Source organism: Glandiceps talaboti, chromosome 14 (assembly GCF_964340395.1).
Source record: "Glandiceps talaboti chromosome 14, keGlaTala1.1, whole genome shotgun sequence".
Classification (NCBI taxonomy): domain Eukaryota; kingdom Metazoa; phylum Hemichordata; class Enteropneusta; family Spengelidae; genus Glandiceps; species Glandiceps talaboti.
Genome location: NC_135562.1, coordinates 18,597,390 through 18,616,185, shown reverse-complemented (window position 1 = coordinate 18,616,185; position 18,796 = coordinate 18,597,390). Strand labels below are relative to the sequence as shown.

General features: G+C 35.3%; 1 protein-coding gene across 1 annotated transcript; it reads right to left on the bottom strand.

Annotated features, from left to right (window-relative positions):
- Positions 1-18,796, bottom strand: LOC144445568 (gamma-aminobutyric acid type B receptor subunit 1-like). The gene is made up of 19 exons (XM_078135175.1): positions 18,678-18,796; positions 18,136-18,203; positions 15,197-15,468; positions 14,617-14,754; positions 14,150-14,320; positions 13,301-13,402; positions 12,946-13,011; positions 11,817-12,008; positions 11,333-11,485; positions 10,125-10,244; positions 9,731-9,797; positions 8,760-8,834; positions 8,097-8,247; positions 7,721-7,865; positions 5,343-5,450; positions 3,857-3,979; positions 3,461-3,630; positions 2,371-2,530; positions 1-2,025 (listed from the first exon to the last, which is right to left on the bottom strand). Exons 3-19 carry the CDS (start codon positions 15,458-15,460, stop codon positions 1,870-1,872), a joined length of 2,361 nt encoding a protein of 786 aa, XP_077991301.1. The 5' UTR covers positions 15,461-15,468; positions 18,136-18,203; positions 18,678-18,796; the 3' UTR covers positions 1-1,869.

The following is an 18,796-nucleotide window of genomic DNA, read 5'->3' as shown; positions in this document are numbered from 1 at the left end:
GTAATGAAAATGTGTGTAACTTAAAAATATACAGGTTGTTCCTGTAAACATAGTATCATCTTTGTATTCAGTAGATTTAATTACTACGATGTATGAGTGTTGTCACGCCAAAATACTGTCACTAAGAATGGCATGCAAACGCTATAGGAGATAAAGGCAATTCACAACAATTCAAATTCAAATTCTGAGATGCAAATTGTTCACATAAAATCGTGGAATTAAATTGTATAAACAGAGTTCATAAGCTTTGTATTCAATTGACAATTGATTGTAATGGTCTTGTATAATGTCAATATGCATAGCTCCTATGACATTACAATTGACTTCTTACATTGAACAGTTGATTACATGGTAGGGTTTTCCTGAAGTTATATTTCTGCATAAGGTTTGAGGTCAGTCAATAGCAAATGATGGTTGGTATATACAATTAATGTAATACTGTGAGTACCATTTAAATATGCAGCAACAATTATGCGCAAAACTTGCAAATTCACTTTGAGTTCTTTACGTTGAAATAATAAAATGCTGAGGTATCGACAGAGTGACGAAATGATACGATCATTCAGTAAGGTCACGTGTTTTGAACAGAGGGTCAGTATGTTGGCAAGGGCTGACTTGTGCAGTCAAACAGTTCAGTGAAGAATGTTGAAGCTTGTGACCAGCCCCGGGAAATATATTATGGCAGTCATCCACTACGTATAGACGTAAGTTATATTAATGCCTAAATGATACATGTATAATGTTTGATACAGCCAACTACCTGGGAATTAATATTGGAATTGAGGTGATTTTGTCATATAAGCAATTTAACTGGTGACAACACTCATACCATTAGGTATTTGAACATATCTAAAAACAAAACAAAAGAAACTTCAATATACAGCATCTCAAAGCTTAAAGCTATGATTGCTTATGAAAACACGATGTTAAACAGTCTATCCAAATAAGAAAATTCTGTTATTGTACGAACAAGAAGTGATTTGTTAACAAACCGGGTAAATACAAATAATCCAATAATCAATACATGGTGAAGCGACTGATACATGCTCAGACGGGATATGATGAAAGATATACCCACTTCTTATCCATATTGGCTACAGGAACTAATAATATTTATATATAAACTTATCATCGGCTTGGCAATAGCGGAATTGATGTATGTATTTGCTAATTCTTATTAAAAACGAAATCGCAAATTATTTGCCTAAAAATGTAAACCAAACTTAACAAAGAGAAGGTAAACAAGTAAAATATATAATATTTTTTTTGTAAAACTAACATTTGTTTAATTCTACTGCCACTTTACAGTGTGGTGTTTAAGGCAACTTCCGTATCAACGAGCGGCCAACCTTTCGACTAATATAAAATGCTGAACACAATTTGTCACAGAGTTTTACGAATAGTCTACAAAGTAAGAAACTTCATGAGATGGTAAACACAAAATTCTCCTAATGACATAGTGTACTTCAGTTCAATGGCAACAGTTAATACCTACCCATCTTTGAAATGTGAAACTACTGTAAAAGTGCTTATTAGCATTCTAATAAATGTATTTGCATAACATGAATAAAAACATGAATAAAATTAATAACATAACTATTAAAAGAATGTCTTGAATGTTTTATTGTGTATGATGAAGATCAATATTGACAATGAAATTATTAATATGACCTATTTTAACAATGGTAGTGTCAGTTACAATGTCTTGTACATTACATATTCTCGACCACATGCTTTACCAGGTAGCCGTTAGTATCACTATAAACACCAAAATGTTGTTGTTCTTGCGATTTATCATGTCCGATATATTTAGCCAATTAGAAACACAATTTAAACACACACACACACGTTTGTACATGCGTATATCATCTACAATTTTGATCCACTAGAATCATCCCTTCTCTTATCTTCCTGTCTGTTGCCTGCTCTTCTTGTATCTTGAAAACACAATGAGTTTGACAAACCTTCAGTAGTCCGCTTTGTTTTGAACTCTTTACCAGATGGATCCCGCCAAACAACCTTCACCTTTTAAAGTAAAAAATGCACCAATCAGACATTAAAACAGACATTAACATGTTGTTAACTATGACAATTGTGAATGTAATAATGCAAAGGCAAAGAAACACAAAGTTCATAACACCAACTGCATACGCTACTATTCAAACGTATTCAAATCTTCTCCTTCAATTTTAAACTTACTTGGAAGGTATTCGTAATGTGAATTTTGAAATAGGGTATCCATAGTCATTCCCAATTTGCATTTGAGTAATCATACTCTAATTAATATGATTATTCTATGATGAAAGCAAGTGGTTAGTGTCGTTTGAAATAAAAAAAACAATGTGTTCTAAAAGAATCACTTAACCTTACCTTTTTAACAAACATCATACATAAGGTGATTGTGGTGCATAGAAATATCGGTAGACTTGTAAACAGGTAGCTTAGAGTTGGCATATCGTGAAGTGCCAAGTTTAGGATTATGATTACTAAGCTGGCCATCATGATGTTATAGATAGATATACCAATTTGTCTGTTGAAAATATCAAATATATTAGATAAGCGTGCAATGTAAAACATGGGTCACCAGATATTAACTGAATCTCTCCAGTAAGGGCAAATAATAAATTTTCTTGCTGCACACATTGTTGAAATGCAAAGGTCTGAGCTAAAGCTATCATGCATGATGTACCCCTTACTTGTAAAATAATTAATAATGTGAAACAACATTAACTTTGTTAACTAAGTTTGCGTGCGAAAGGTACTGCCTAATCACCGAAACATCATTAATTGTACAAATGAACCACTGAGATTCGAACTACATCAATAAGCTTTAAAGGACACATGCACTTCTTTACAATCATTGTATATACTTAATTTAAAAAATGCATTCTCAAGATATTCCTAATTATCAAAATTGAGTATTTATGCAAATTACACATTAACATTTAAAACTATAGCTACATTATATTTTTAAAAAATACATCAAAAACGCATACGTTATTATTGTTGTTTATATAAAATATAAAAATATTATATAAAATGTGAAGTTTGCATTCCTAAGATCTGGTTAATTACAGAATATCATTAATTAGGCAAATTTCTCATTAAAACTAAGAATGCAAAAATAAGCTTTATAGTACATTTGTGCTTTCTTATTTTTGATGTATGATATACCAAAGTATATTAAATTGTCACTCTCATAGTGTCAGGCACCAGTACTGACTTCATTCCATATTACATTCATTATTAAGTAAATCGGGCCCTAGGGAAATAGAAGACAAATAGCTAGTGCCCTCTTTATGCAACCGGTACCTTAGATCACTGAGCCACTAGTCCATATCCGATGTAAGCCAGTCACTAAAGGCTGGATGGAAACTACTATGTGTTATCATCTGAAATCGAATGCATCAACGCCATGAATTGCTTTGATTTATAAACTGAAACAACTAACTCTATATACCTCGAATCATTTAAACCTTCTACTTGTATATTTCTTGTTTCGTGTGCAAGAAAGCAACCAAATATCAGTAGTAGTCCCTTCTGTCCAGTTATAATACCACACCACCACCAGAAATGATTAGAGGAACACGAGTGGACTCTCAATATATGGGTAATTAAATCTCCCATATTCTGTTGATGAAGAATTGAAGAAAAAAGAAAAGAAGCATTGACAGTGTGTATTTACTAAGTATCTTTGCTGTTGGCCAAGGCATCATGGGAGTTTATATACTCTTGACTGAACAATAATTCATGACTCCAGAGTGCCCACTCCCTTCGGTGTAACACATCTCATGAATATTCATTGTTTATTGATTTTCCAAGGCTATTTAATTTCTTTATGAGAATTAATACTTACTTTTGTAGACACCTTAATAACACGCGTTGTGCAGGGATCAACCAGTTGCCAAGTAGTTAAGACAATAATATCAGCCAACAGTAGGATAAGTACAAATATTATCAAATGTTTATCGTGCATTGGCTGTAAAATATGAATATGGTGTTGTAATTACTTGTCTTCATAATACAGTATTCTATGCATATCAAATATGTAAAAATCAGTCAAGGGTTATCTCATTCATTAATGTTAATTGATTAAACGACGAAAACTACCTTCATAACATAACTCCTACCTCTGGACTCGTTGCTGTCCGTGTATGTTAAAATTAATGTGAACGCATCCTTAAATCGTACGGAATAGAGAGTTTAGGTGCGCTTTAGAATGCATATATGCATGGAAGCATATATGTAATTATGTGTACAGAGTTGTGTTTAGCCACATGTTCAGAACACAAATTTTAAAGACGGTGGATTGTGCATGCTCGCCTCGCAAACACATCCTTTTTTTTTCCAAACTTGTTGGCAGTTTAGACATTTTTCCCCGCAAGTGACAAGAATCTAACAATTAGTTTACAACAACATTGAATAGAAGAAAAAATGACGAAACCTTCACATTTATTTACGTTTATGTGTAGCCTGTCTACTGTTCGAAACCATCCTGACTTAGGACACCTTCAAAGCATCTCTTGAAAACCTCGTGGCTTAATTAAGTACCCAAACGGGACATATCAAGACTCTAACCTGAAACCGTACAGGACATGTATGTGAACATTTGCCTCTGTAGCATTTACCACACTACGTTCCCCCTTACTGTACATTTCAAACACAAATCCAGCATGAGATACAGGAATCGCCGCTTCGAAGACACCTAAATTATTAAGTAGGTCTTTAGCAACATTTGTTCAATACAAAGTGTGTGAATACTTTGAAGTTTTATCAAATATCATTTAATGTCGATGTTATGCCTGGCACATACGAGAGGAATAATGACCCTTTGAGCAAAATGTCACTCATTACAATTTCCTCGCACCGATTCCTTTCGTGTGCGGGCAACTTTTAGTAAGATGTTGGACATGAGCCAAATATCAAGCATGTTCGATAATTTTGGTTCCTCATGGCACATTCCTCACTTTGTGCAGTAAATGCTGAGCCAAATGCTCACGACGCTCTATAGGAGTGTATGCTTGGTGATGACGTACTGTACCAAATGTGTGTGCCCAGTTCAAAATACAGGTTATACATCAATGCGGATGACAAAATTCTCACAAAATGTTACCCGCATGAGGAATCGGTAGGAGGAAATTGCCACAAGTAAAATTTTGCTCAGCTAATTCCTCTCATATGCGTCAGGCTCTAGTGACGAGACGCATTACCTACAAACTGTATTTTTTTCATGTATCTTTTAGTCCACTACATTTTAGGCTAACCTTAATACCTTTACATCGTTAACGTGAGTTCATTACAAATTTTGTATTGAAGGGACACTTTCTTATGTAGTGACTTACCCCTTTCCGTATTTTAGTTTTGACAAATATCCTATGTATACGCCAAGTCTTTGCAAACATTGGTCCAAATCCTAGCGTAAACCCAATCGTTAGAAACCATTTACCAACCTGTAAAAATATGTGATAGTCTTTATATAATAATTAGAAGTTGATGTCAAAGAAATGTTTAACATTAATGTAAATGTAAATCTGGGGCTACAGTGGCTGTACCAGCTGTGTGTTAATTAAATAATAACACATGCCAGCGAGGGCAATATCACAATTGAGTGCCTGCAAAAGGGTCGACACTCTTTACCAAGATTCTGGTGATGCCTAAGCCGAAGGCGAGGGCATCATCAAAATTTTGGTAAGGAGTGCCAGCCTAAGGGCAGGCATTAAACTGTGATATTTCCCGAGCGCTTGTGTTATTAATTTTATTACACCGTCCACTCATCATTCGTCCAATCATTCACATAGCTACTCTTCATTCATTATCATTAGTCATCGATAGAAAAGTTTCCCTTTCTAGGTGCATTTCCAAATTGTACTTGTAGTTAAACATCGAATACGGACATGGCATGCATTGTTTGTAGAAGCTCGAGTGTGCCACAGCTAATCTGTAATTATATTTATTCAAATTTCTGCAAGGAAGAAGCTTGTGTGACTTACTGTAGTTAGTTTGCAATCTCGAGTGTGTAAAACTGTAAAACATGTGCAGAATAGATGTGCAACGGTCGAAATAAATCCAGCAGTCAATAGTGCCGGGTATTAGTCTGTGCACGCGCGGGCAATATCACCGCGCGGGCAATAGTCTATTTAAAAGTAGGTCATGTGATTCGATTCTGACCAACGACAGCTTGTGGATGAAGGTCGAAGTGTAATAAATAGCGCTGTAACATGGATGTGGCCAGTATATAGCTGTGAAATACCTAGAACTGACAGAGATGTTTAGTTGGCATGATATGTCATCAACGCCCATCTAACGTGTGTGAGCAATTAGTAATGCAGAATGGGTTCTTATATCAGCTAGCTATGTGAGCATTGCTGTCACAGTATAACCCGTAGCAACGTGTCAGATATGTGAGCATTGCATGCATTTCCCAAAGCCATGTGCATAAAGTATCTGAACATTACTGTAGCAGGTATTTTCGATGGGCACATGTATGAGCTGTATGAACAATGATGACTGAACAAAGGGAGTGATAAAGAGTATGATACCAACATAGCTAGTACATGGATGTGCACAACCGTATACGTATACAAGATCTACTGTGCATAGCTATCATAGAGAGATGTGTAGTCTGGATGACCAGCCTGCGCTTCCATTCCTGTGCTCCCCCTACTGTGTTCATATAAACATGATTATGTTGATGGGTCCCCACGTCATATAGTGTAAAAGACTGTCAGTGGAGTCCTGGTTGGACCACAGGGTGCTCAGGCTCATTTAATTCTGTTTATAAATATAAACAAAACAAAATAAACATACAAGTAAACAAACAAACAAACAAACAAACAAAATAACCTGACAAATAACCCGGTTATTCCCATATGTGACCATTTCGGGGGGGGGGGGCAGTGTTTGGTTGTTCGTTGGTTTGTTGTCGTTTACTCATGTATGTATCTACTCATGTGTCAGTTTGTTTTGTTTGTTTGTTTGTTTGTTTACTTGTTTTTATTTATTTGTTTGTTTGTTTGTTTGTTTGTTTACTTGTATGTTTATTTTGTTTTGTTTATATTTGTAAACAGAAACTAAATGAGCCTGAGCACCCTGTGGTTGGACATTGGACATAGTCAAAACAGCTGTACCAATTGAATATTTGATGAGCGATGACCACAGCCCTTTATTACTAGTGACATGCTCTGTTCGAACTTTGCTCACCATGGGGTTGAACCATAATTAACACCTTTCGTCAGTGTCTTGACTATACTGTGAGTGAAGGTATACAATCGTAACGATACTATATAGGAGCTAGACTGATGGATGTGCAGAATCGTTCCTACACAGCGTAGGTATTCACATCCCTATAATAGCTATACCTTTTACAACTTTGTAGCAGGGTTATAGAAAAATATACCCTCTAACAGTGTTGCGTTGTAACTAGTGCTAAAGATGTGCAAGATTCCCTTTGAATGGAATACAGGTTTCTATCCAATCCCTTTTTGATATAAAACAAAATAAGATAGTGCTTTGTATTGCGTGTTATAATATGGTGGCTTAAGCTAGAATGTGTCAAGAGGAAAATTTCTCTGTAAAGCAAAATTCTCTTCATATTGTCATATGTTTTGGAATAATAAAAGAATGTTGGGGCTCACCATCTTGTCTTCTAGGAAATCGATAATCTTTGATTTTCTCACAAAGGTGTAAACAGTTTATTTCCCAATTGTATTTAGGTACTCACCAGACAGGCAGTTGTACGTTGGTTAACGTTGTCTTTGTGTATGTAACGGGAGTTCATTAAACCAAGTGGAATGATTGATACATACACCAACAAAGCACCAAATAAAGTAATGGTATTCATCCTTGGAGAAGATAACTTGATGAATCTACATGTACACACGAATTAACAAGGACACTCAGTTTAATTGAAAACTCAATGGGGTTCTAGCTGTGTCATGTAATAGTTTGATGTTACTTTCGGTAGAGATGTCAATATGTCACAAGTTTCGGTTTCGTTATGTCTTTGATATGTTGTTGTCACTGTCTGAGTTTTCTCAGACTTATTAACGATGTAACTTGTAATGATGTTATCCTATTGCTGTTGACTACAGACTTACCCATGGTTTCGTTTGATGATGTTGAGGCAGAGACAGGAGATATCAAGCAAGATTCCAAACGATGCAAACACCGTAGCCGAGATAAGTAGTCCATCGTGTACGTACAGAGTCTTGTATTCTAGCCGTTCTCCATCCAACGGTGGTAGGTTACCTACAGAACGTTAAATTATAATTGGTTGAAATTATGCCTTACTGAAAACTATGTTATTTCAAGAACTGTACTTTCAGAATTGTTATAAAAGATATATAATTTGTCCATTGACTTGACGATGCGTATGTGCGCCGGGTTCAATAACAGAACTACAGATGGGTAAAACGGAAATACAGCTTGATTTGGGACTGTCATTTTGTCACAGGACGAGTTCTTGCCAGGTTCGCGGATTTTACACTGAACTTTTGGGGACAACATCGGATTATTTGTACGAGATGTGTGAGAAGGGATTTCTATAGTGAACTTTGTAATTAACATGATAATGGGTACAAGGTTACGTAACAGAGCCGTAGATAACAAGGTTGACTTTCTGGTGAAAAACTTAAAAACTCGTCGAATTCGAAGTATAACTTCGTTATAGGACACATCCTCGGACATTTACTGTAAATATTCTTTGACATGTCCAATAACTGTCAGTTATATATATGGTAATAATACCATGTAAAACTAACCTTGCCATCGGAATGGCTCTGTAATTGTTATATTGCCTTCATAATCAAAGATACCACGTGATTCTGACGTTCCACCTGGAAACAAATAATATATAAGATTACGTAGAGCTACTTGAATCTGTTACTGGTTTGAACTTGGTATTTGGTTGTATTGACCAGAATTCAAGAGTAAACATCCCTTTATAAGCTGTCATGTCACACCACTCTGTACCAGGATCTTATTAGGACGCAATATGGGGAGAAAAATTCCCAAAGACTCAGGAATTACTTTTTAGTTGAACGACATATACGATTTTCCAGCAAAAGGAGTGATTCAATCGAGTTCCCTAATTTACTTGTAGCCGAAACCAAAGTTCAGAAGGATAAATTTGTCTCAAGAAGCGTGTCCAAACCTGTGTCTTATTCAAAGCCCCGTTCGAATCTGAATGTTTTGCTCATACAAATCCACTGGCTCCAACCGTATACGTTATCAACATGTTGTTTAAATTAATTTTCATTCCATAATACAAATATAATGGTTAACAAACAATCTATTCACAACTAAGCACGCATTTCTTTACCTTATTAAGAAATGTTTTTAAATACAGTTTATCAGATTCAGAAACGAGCACTTGAATTGTTATTCTAGAATATTCTTACTTAAACAGCTGCTGAAACCATTATAGTCGACTTCGTAATTTATTACTTGTTGTGACACTCGCGACCTCTACTTAAAAACATAGGAAACATGACCCGACTTGTTGCTTTGTCTCATTAATCAATTTGACCTCACACGTATCTTCTCGTTCAACTAGATATGTGTCTGTTTAATTGAAACAAGACGTTTACAATCAAATAATTTTATGAAAACAAGAAGTACAAATACCAAGGTCATTGCATCTTTCCAGCCATCCTGTCATATATTTATACTATTACTGTTTGACATTTGCGTATTGTCAATGTGGAAATGTATTCACATTGTTGCAAATTACCTTTGATTTGACGAATTTCAAAATAACTTCCAATTCTATCGCCTCGGCTGTCAAACTGAACATAACCCTATAAGATAAAAAAAATGGAATCGGTAGACATATTCTTGTGTTGACTTTTATGACTCTAGTCAATTTTCATATCACCAAATAATTTACCATATCACTTTGGTAGTCAGTTATTATCAATCAATAATTTACCATATTACCCTAGCCAGGTTCAATGATATCCAGCAATTGCTTCATTTCACTGTACTGATAGTTGAATATTAAACAATTATATCAATTTGTCATTTATACATGTATAAGTACTTTTAATCAGTGCACTTACAATGTAACACATTGTTTGCTGTATTTCAGAAGAGGCAAGTTAAGTTGTATCTCTTATCTTACTTACTGACACTCCGCGGAAAGATGTGTTGCGCAGCGCTCCCAGCATAAGTGTTGCCATTTCTCTGTTCTCGTACGTAAAGTCCTGTAGTAATGCTGGACGTGTCTCGTTTGAAGTAGTCAGCATCTAAGGAAATGTAATCATGAAATCTGAAGTATGATTCTATAACAATTCTTAATTGTCCGTTGCAGTAAGACATCAATCTAATGGAGTCTCCTGTAATGACAGGGAGGGGGGGGGGGCAGAGGAATTAGGAGGGGGTCACTTTTACAAATCTTGGCTTGGGGGAGGACCATGTTTTAGAAAATGGGATGGGGGGGGGGTTCACATTTTACTTTGACTCATTATATTGACTAATTTAGTTTTTTTTTTTTCAGATAGGGTTAAGTTTACGATTAGGGTTAATGTTAGCGTTATGTGCCGTAATATCAGACCATGTCAATCAAATCGTGTAGTGACTTGATAGATCATGTGTGATGTGAGGATAGCAGTCACAGTGAGTCTCACAAGAGTAAAATGGGAACATTTGCATAAGACATTCGGGATAATATTGCGGAGATATTGACCTCGATCCTGACAATATTAGAAGTGTGCCCATCTAGTGTTGGTAGTTAATTTACTGGGCTTCAGGTCAACCAATGACATCCGAACACGGGTATTGATTAATGCAGTGCCGATTTCAGCCACATTCACTCCGGTGGTAGTAGTTATAATAATGAATACCTTTACCTTTTAATGTGATGGTTGCGATGGGATTAAGTCCTTTAAAACATTGATTCAGTTGCTCACAGCATTTAAACTTTGTTTTTTGAAATATTTCACAAGGGGAGGGTTATGTTTTCGAGAAAAAAAAATAAGGGAGGGCCAATTTCTACCATGACGGAATCGGGTGATGATCGTATTTTATGCAACACCCCATGCCTGGTTTCCCTTACCCTACTTGTTATTCTGAAGGTTCGCTAACGTTCTGATCCTGCCTTTGTAATGTTTGCCACTTCGCTGTTCTCATACGGTACTAAATAATTCCGGAAGTATTTCGTTTGAAAAATCTGATGTAGTAGTAGTAGTAGTAGTAGTAGTAGTAGTAGTAGTAGTAGTAGTAGAAAGTATCAGTCACCCTCTTTTTCACAACAACTAACCTTAAGAAATTCAATTGAATGCAAGTTTTATATCGTTTTTAGACCTAATCATAACAAGTGATGTTGAATACTTACAATATTGGAAAGCCTCTCAATACTGGTATTCAAAGCCAACGCAAGAGCCCAAACAGCATCATAGCCAAAACCATGCACCAGGTGGTAGGTGAGATGTTCATATGGGTGGCGTTGTAGTGCAGATCTATACATCATGTTATATTGGTGGAAGGTCTGAAATGTTACGGAATGAGAATTATGAGTAGTGAGGTTGGGAAAATCTTGAAATTTAAGAGTTTTGTTTTAGGTAACCCAATGTCCCACTTACATATTAGTGTATTCCAAATGGTGCACATTTGTGTCAAGGTCTCAAATTGAATGAAATTTGCCATTGTATGTCAAATATATTGCTATGTATAGGGCACAAACTCGGGGACACTCTTACAGCAACCAATCTAATAGCTTCCCAGGGTCAGGGGGGATAACGAAGAATTTACCAACCAACCAACCACCCAACCACTGTCTGAATGGCACTCGGTCTTAATTCAATACACAGGATACATACCTGACCACTGATCGTCGTTTGGTTTGACATATCTTTTGCAATTTCTGTAATTTCAATTGTATTTTCCAATACTGTTCGCATTTCATCATGTGTACAGTTTACTGCATCATCTTCCTTCATCCACCAATTTGTAGAATACCAACCTACTATAATGTAGGCATACTTGGCACCATACATACCTAAATGATATGCCTGATAACAAGAAGAAAAGTGGACAGACACGTCTGAACTTTTATATTTTGTTTATGAGTATTATCGAACTCTGATTCCAAGAAGGCGGTGTAGACCGTATTATTATCACTGCTAATAGGTCAGCGTTGTCATACAGAACCCATACATTGAGCATATGTGCAGCGATTTCTGAACCGATCAGATTTGTACTAGGTACCTCCATTCCCCATTGTTTGATGAAAAGTGACTAAGTCCTGTGAATATTAAAGTTCTTCAAATTTCTGTTGTGTTTTCCTTGAGTTAACACAGCATTTGGCGACCACTGTTAATTCTAAAATGGCATAATTTTAATATCATTTAAACTCCATTTTGAACGTTTCTTGGAACCAGTGATTTCTTATTACAGATTATTTCTTATTAAGCTGGCAATGAGTTGGGGTTTTAATGAACAAAGGAACACCATGTACCAAATGCTTATTACAGAGGCCATTCGGCGTTAAGCGAAGAACTTGCCTCAGAGATAATATTAACCTTTTTGTGACTCTGTTAAAGAAAACCTCAACAGTTAATAATCAACCAAACATTCTAGGGGCCCCTTTTCTTTTTGTAATGGAGGTCAAGAGATGACATCAAAATAAAAACGTTTTTAGAATCAAATGTGGTCATCAAATAAAGGGTTAAATCTTTAGTAATGTAAAAGAGTGACGATTTCTTGAAAATGAGAGGATGAAACCCCAATATTTCTTATATTATTTTAAAACCACCATTGAACAAAGTCGTATGGCAAAGTTCACAGAGAAAATATATTTTCAGGGAAATTCGTTCCCCAGATCTATATTTATTGTGTACATAAACAAAACCATGCAATACCAAGCCATAATCAAGGATTGGTCGAAATGATAGGCTTTCTTTTGTTGGATATTTTATAAATTTTATCCAATATGAGAAATCAACTTACATTACAAAACAATGCTCTTGCATGACATGCATACGAATTCACGATAATTATACGCCCATCTGCCTTCTAAAGTAAGAAAATAGTAATACCATTTAAACAATCACGTATGTTAATGTTAACCATTTTTATTAGTTATCTCTTTGTAAAACAGTTTAAACAATTACAATTCAAAAGCGCGCACATCACAAATACACAGTCATATATATGTATGTATGTATGTATGTATGTATGTATGTATGTGTGTGTGTATGTATGTATGTATGTATGTATGTATGTATGTATGTGTGTGTGTGTGTGTGTGTGTGTGTGTGTGTGTGTGTTTGCAATATTTATGTATTTGCGTTTGCTTACTTACTTGTACTATCCGTAGTTTTTGCTCTGGAGAACGAGTGAACACTAGAGATGCAACGATTTCGATATGCATACGTGCAAGATTGATCTCTAAATCTTCTGCCATCTTGAGTTCGTGAAATCAGAATAAAGAGTAGACAGTTGTATCAATTGTTTGATATAGCTTTGATTCATTCATGCAATAATATGTTATTATTGTCTGTTTGTGTTGGTTTTCAAAGTAAGATTTAGCTAAGGCGAACTGCGACAAAAAATTAAATGTACCTCGTTTTGAAATCATTATGAAATTGGATAAAATTAACATAAAGGAGAGCAAGCTAGGCAGAAAGAGTTAAAATATCATTGATACACAAGATGTATTTACAATGCAAATCATGGCGAATCAATCGACTGTAAGGTGTCGATCTTCAGAGTACCTAACATAACATAACCCACATGCCAAATTTCTCATTCATATTCTGATCTTTCAGATCAATAGTGCCACCACTCGCTCATTATTGTAAAGGTTGTGAAATAAAGTGATGTACACAATTGAGCTACAATACATGAAAGTTGTGACAAGTATTTTTGAATATTATGGCTCTTTCGACTTTGAACATAGAGTTCAAATGTCAAGGTGATTAGAGAGTTAAACTGGAATACTATGGGTGTAGGCATTCAAATGTTTTCTCTGTCTACAAATATTTCAGTAGTTGGTGTGCAAATTAGACATTAAGCCATTATCGCGAAGGTCGAGAATCAGAATGATATACAAATGCAGACTACAGTATCTGACATTTGTGCGACATTTGGTTGAACTGCGTCCATGCATGTCAGATGTGTCAACAAACACAACATGATTCTCATTTCTTACCTCGACGAATATTCTCTCCGGCTGATACAATATAGCTACTTTTGTCCAGTTGAAGTATTCCAATATACCCAACCGTACTTTGTTTGATAATATTTCTGATACTTGTGTTCTTGAGAACAATGGAAATTTAGACTTGTCGGATAAGTGTGGAGAACTAGTTGAGTAGCCTAACTGCAATATAATCAGTTAGACAGTTATTTGTCATAGCAACGATGTTTGACAACCGAAACTGCAATATATGGGCAACATTAAACAATATGCTCGCCTGTCTGCTTGCCTTTCAACAAATCTATATCCATTTGTACAAACAACCTTCTATCCATCCGAACACTCACTCACTCACTCACTCACTCACTCACTCACTCACTCGCTCATCGGAATCACATTTTTGATTCTTTTTGCCGTTAACTTTCTTTCATTGACTCGACCAGATAATTGTGAAAACTATTCAAACTACTTTGTCTTACCTGTATCAGATTATAGTAACGTGAGAATGCAGCTACAGGAGCAGTAGCAATGGAACAACCACCACCAAGTATTGCTATCTTCTGAGGTTTCCTATGTACATGCTCAGATAGAAGATAACTAGCATATCCTGGGTCACACTGATTTTTTAAATAAATAACAAATATGGTGAAAATCGAGTTGAAAGAAAACATTATTCTTTCACATGTACAGTAGTATGATTTTGTGATTACCCAGATCATTCCTTTACAAGCCATGGATGTGATGTTCAAGTAGTTGTTTTGGTTATGCTTAAACTTCATTAGGAGATAATTCGAAAACAAAAGAATAATAACTTTAATTTACCATTGTCCGTTCGCTTCAATGTAAAACGTCTTTCATGAATATTCATTGCGAAATCATGAATGCATTATTTCTGCTGACTCACATACAGTCATGGCCAACAGCAAAGATATCCTACAAAGGAGCAAGATCAAATTGATGTTTCTCTGAAATTGCAAGTAAAATCATGAAATGACTCCAGAACCAATACTTTATGAAAATGCCTTCAGTCACTGGAGTGGAATCCCTTTAACGTCTTACCTTATCATCAACCCATTGCCACGTTAACTCATAGTCATTCAGTATATCAGATCTGTTGTTGATGTCATCAAGTGCCAGTTCAATCGCCGGAATAATTCCACCGGTAGACCAACCCGATGTAATATTTACAGGCACAAAACCCAACACAGTCAGCTTTGTTTTATTATTACCATTTGCATCAGTGTTGTAAAATGCCAACATTACTAAGCAGATCCATATTGTAAAATGCCATTTAATAGAAGTGTTATTCATAATCGTTGTCATGAGAGTACCTAGAAAGATAATATTAATCATTACCTTCCATAAGGAAGGTTATATAGCAAGGATGAAAAGTATCTGTGTCTGTCTGTCTGTCTGTCTGTCTGTCTGTCTGTCTGTCTGTCTGTCTGTCTGTCTGTCACATCATTTTCTCAAAATATGCTGGCTCAATTCAATTGACATTTGTGTCCTTTAATATAATGGCTAGAACTGATAGGTTTTGGTAAATATGAATATTAACGAGTGATTTACGTAATTAAACATTTTTGCTAATTAAGCTATACAATAAGAATACATGCTTCAAATTTAATATAATTTGGTGCATACTTTTTCTATACAAAAGCGCATTTATTCTGAAAATGTTTTGATGTAGCTGTTAGTTATTGGCATATGTTGGTATTTAGATCTGTAAAAACTCTTGCAACGCAACGGCAATCATGCTGGAAAAAATTCACCAAGATAAATTCATATGATCTCTTCACTCTTTCATTCTCACTTAAAAATGAAATCATTTTGTGTGCTTCATACAATACAGGTTTGCACTACTGCATGTTTATGTTTGCCGTGAAAACATGCATGAGAAGATCATGGTCAAACAGGATCAGCTTGAACTTCCGCGTCAAATCACATGCTTTCTACCGAAAATTCTTGAGCCGTCCTTTACACTGACCGGAACAAAAATTTCAACCATAGGATGTATTCCAGTTTTATTTATATATGGTCATTTAAGCACAGTAGTATTCATCTTTTTGTGAAAATTTATAAATTTCCCCATCCATATAAAGGAAACTATGAGCGAAAAACAGGACAGAAATTTCCGGGAATAAAGTATTCTTCATCAAATTGCCGTAAAATCAATATTCCTACTATTTAACTATTTCATAAATTGAATTTACTGGGACGAAAGAACATATGTCAGTTAAGGTTAACATTTTTCAAGTGGAAGATGTAGGCTTCAAATTAAACATTATTTGTTACATGCATTAACCTTAACAAAATGGTGCATATCTTGTATTTAGTTTGTTGATGTAGCATATCGTTTTAATAAATAATTTGCATAAATATGGATTTCTAGTAAATAGGCTATATCTTAAGAATGCACACTTAAAATTCCGGAACATGTGGTACATGCATCAACCATAACAAGGTAGACATAATCTAAAAAGCTAGTTGGCATAGTTTGTATAAAGAGTTATTTGCATAATTAATGATTTTCAGTAATTAAGAAAATATCTAAAGAATGCACATCACATTACGCAACATTTAGTATATACATAACCATAAAAACATGAATACTCACACGTCAGTGACTTTGGTGATTATGCTATAGCTTAAGAATGCAAGATCCAAATTTCATGTTATTTGCCAAGCATATCAACCAAAATGTGAACCTGCACTATGAAGTTTGTTGAAATAGGTTTAAGTTTGAATGAATCATTTGCATAAGTGAATGACCTCTCACAACTAGACTGTCTCTTAGGAATACAAGGTTCAAATTTCGTATGTGTGCATGCATCAACCATAATGAATCACATGTGTTTGTTATGCTTTTTAAGTAAATTTTAATAGTGATGAGTAATTTGCATAACTAAATATTTAAAATTTTGATAATTGGGCAAAATCTTTAGAATGCAAATTTAAATTTCAGATAATTTAGTACATGCATTGATGGCAAAGAAGTACATGTGTCTTTTAAAGCTTATTCATGTAGCTTATAATTGTTACTTTTTGATCTTCGCACTCTTCGCTGATAGATCATGTAACTATATTCGTATCACTGTCATATCCGCACTTCTTATGTACTGAGATCACTTGGAACTTAACTTAAGTAAATTAGCTCAGACTACACACGGATTCATGTTCAAGCCAAACTCTACACGAAAACCATGGCAAGCACTTAGCGTATGCCTCGTTCATTGACTTGGCCGGAAGTGCCGCCTGCCTCAGCCCTAAATATCTTTTATTCTCATTACTGTCCAAATTTACATAACGCATGTGTATGGCTGAATAGTAAATGCAAACCATGGCATGTTAATGCTTCAGGAGGAGTTGCTATACCCTAATAACTATTCTCAAAACATTGATAAATAATCAATATGAATCCTACTTATGTATGAAATGCAAACTGTTGTCTCACATACTCGAGTTCGCTTGGAATCTTGTGGTCTGAATCTGATATCCCTGAGAAAGTATGTTGACCTATTAGTTGAAGTGGGACATGCGATGTAGTTAAAATATCAAATTTACTAAACTTATGAATGTGTCATCTGTGACATAATCTTTATGATTCATTTGCATAATTAGAGATTTGTAGATAAGTATGTAATATCTTAAGTATGCAAGGTCATATTAAATATAGTTTCATACAACTAATTTCCATATAAGGGGTTTGAGTGCTATGTCTTAGAATTTTGCATTCCAACAGTGTGTGCAGGAACACAAATTCATGGTTTTCCCCTTATGGAAAGCATTCAGTTTGCATCTGGTACAGGATAGAAACGAAAGTATTTATAATGATAACCGAAACAACTTCTATGCCCCGTTGAAACACGAGAGGCTGTTAACTAGAATTCATGCATTCCGAAATGATCACAGTTTTTGGTACAAACATACTCGACTCAAATGTGGCATGGTGTGTGATATGATTGTTTAAATTAACAAAAAAAACGACGAAGACTTACGTTCCTGTTTCCTGCCGGTGAGTTGATGTTGATCTTTGTGATCGTTAGAACACTCTTCCGTTAGAATACTAAGAAAATCAAAACGGCAACAGACAACAACATAACAAATCAGCTAATCGACATAATCCGAAATGAATCCGATGTATATTGATACAAACATACTAGACTCAGAGTGGCAGGTTGTGACGTGATGGTTTGAATTTAAAAAAAAAAAACGTTCCTGTTTCGTGCTGGTGAGTTGACGATGACCACATGGTCACCAGAACTCTCTCTTCCGTTGTAATGCTAACAAGGTCAGAAAGGCAATTCTATAAAAGAAAACTTAGAGTATATCATATCAGCTAATGTTACTGAAAGACAAAGGAAAGCCTGACTAGTAACTTATCTCGATCAAGTGTTTACATGTAACTGCATAAATTTTCAATTAAGGCAATATCATTGATATGGTATATAACACAAGAGGGTCGTGGTCTAATAAGAAGTGGGTTACTTTTATACATATACGCATGTTGTTGTAATTAAACCAACGTATCTTGGCCTACCTGAACTTGACTTTCGTCAGGCAGAACAAAACGTCGTGCTTGTAGTTGTGGCTGCGAATATATAGTGGTCCGGTGTATTCCCGCGATGTACCATATACTTGCTTACCATTAGTCCTACT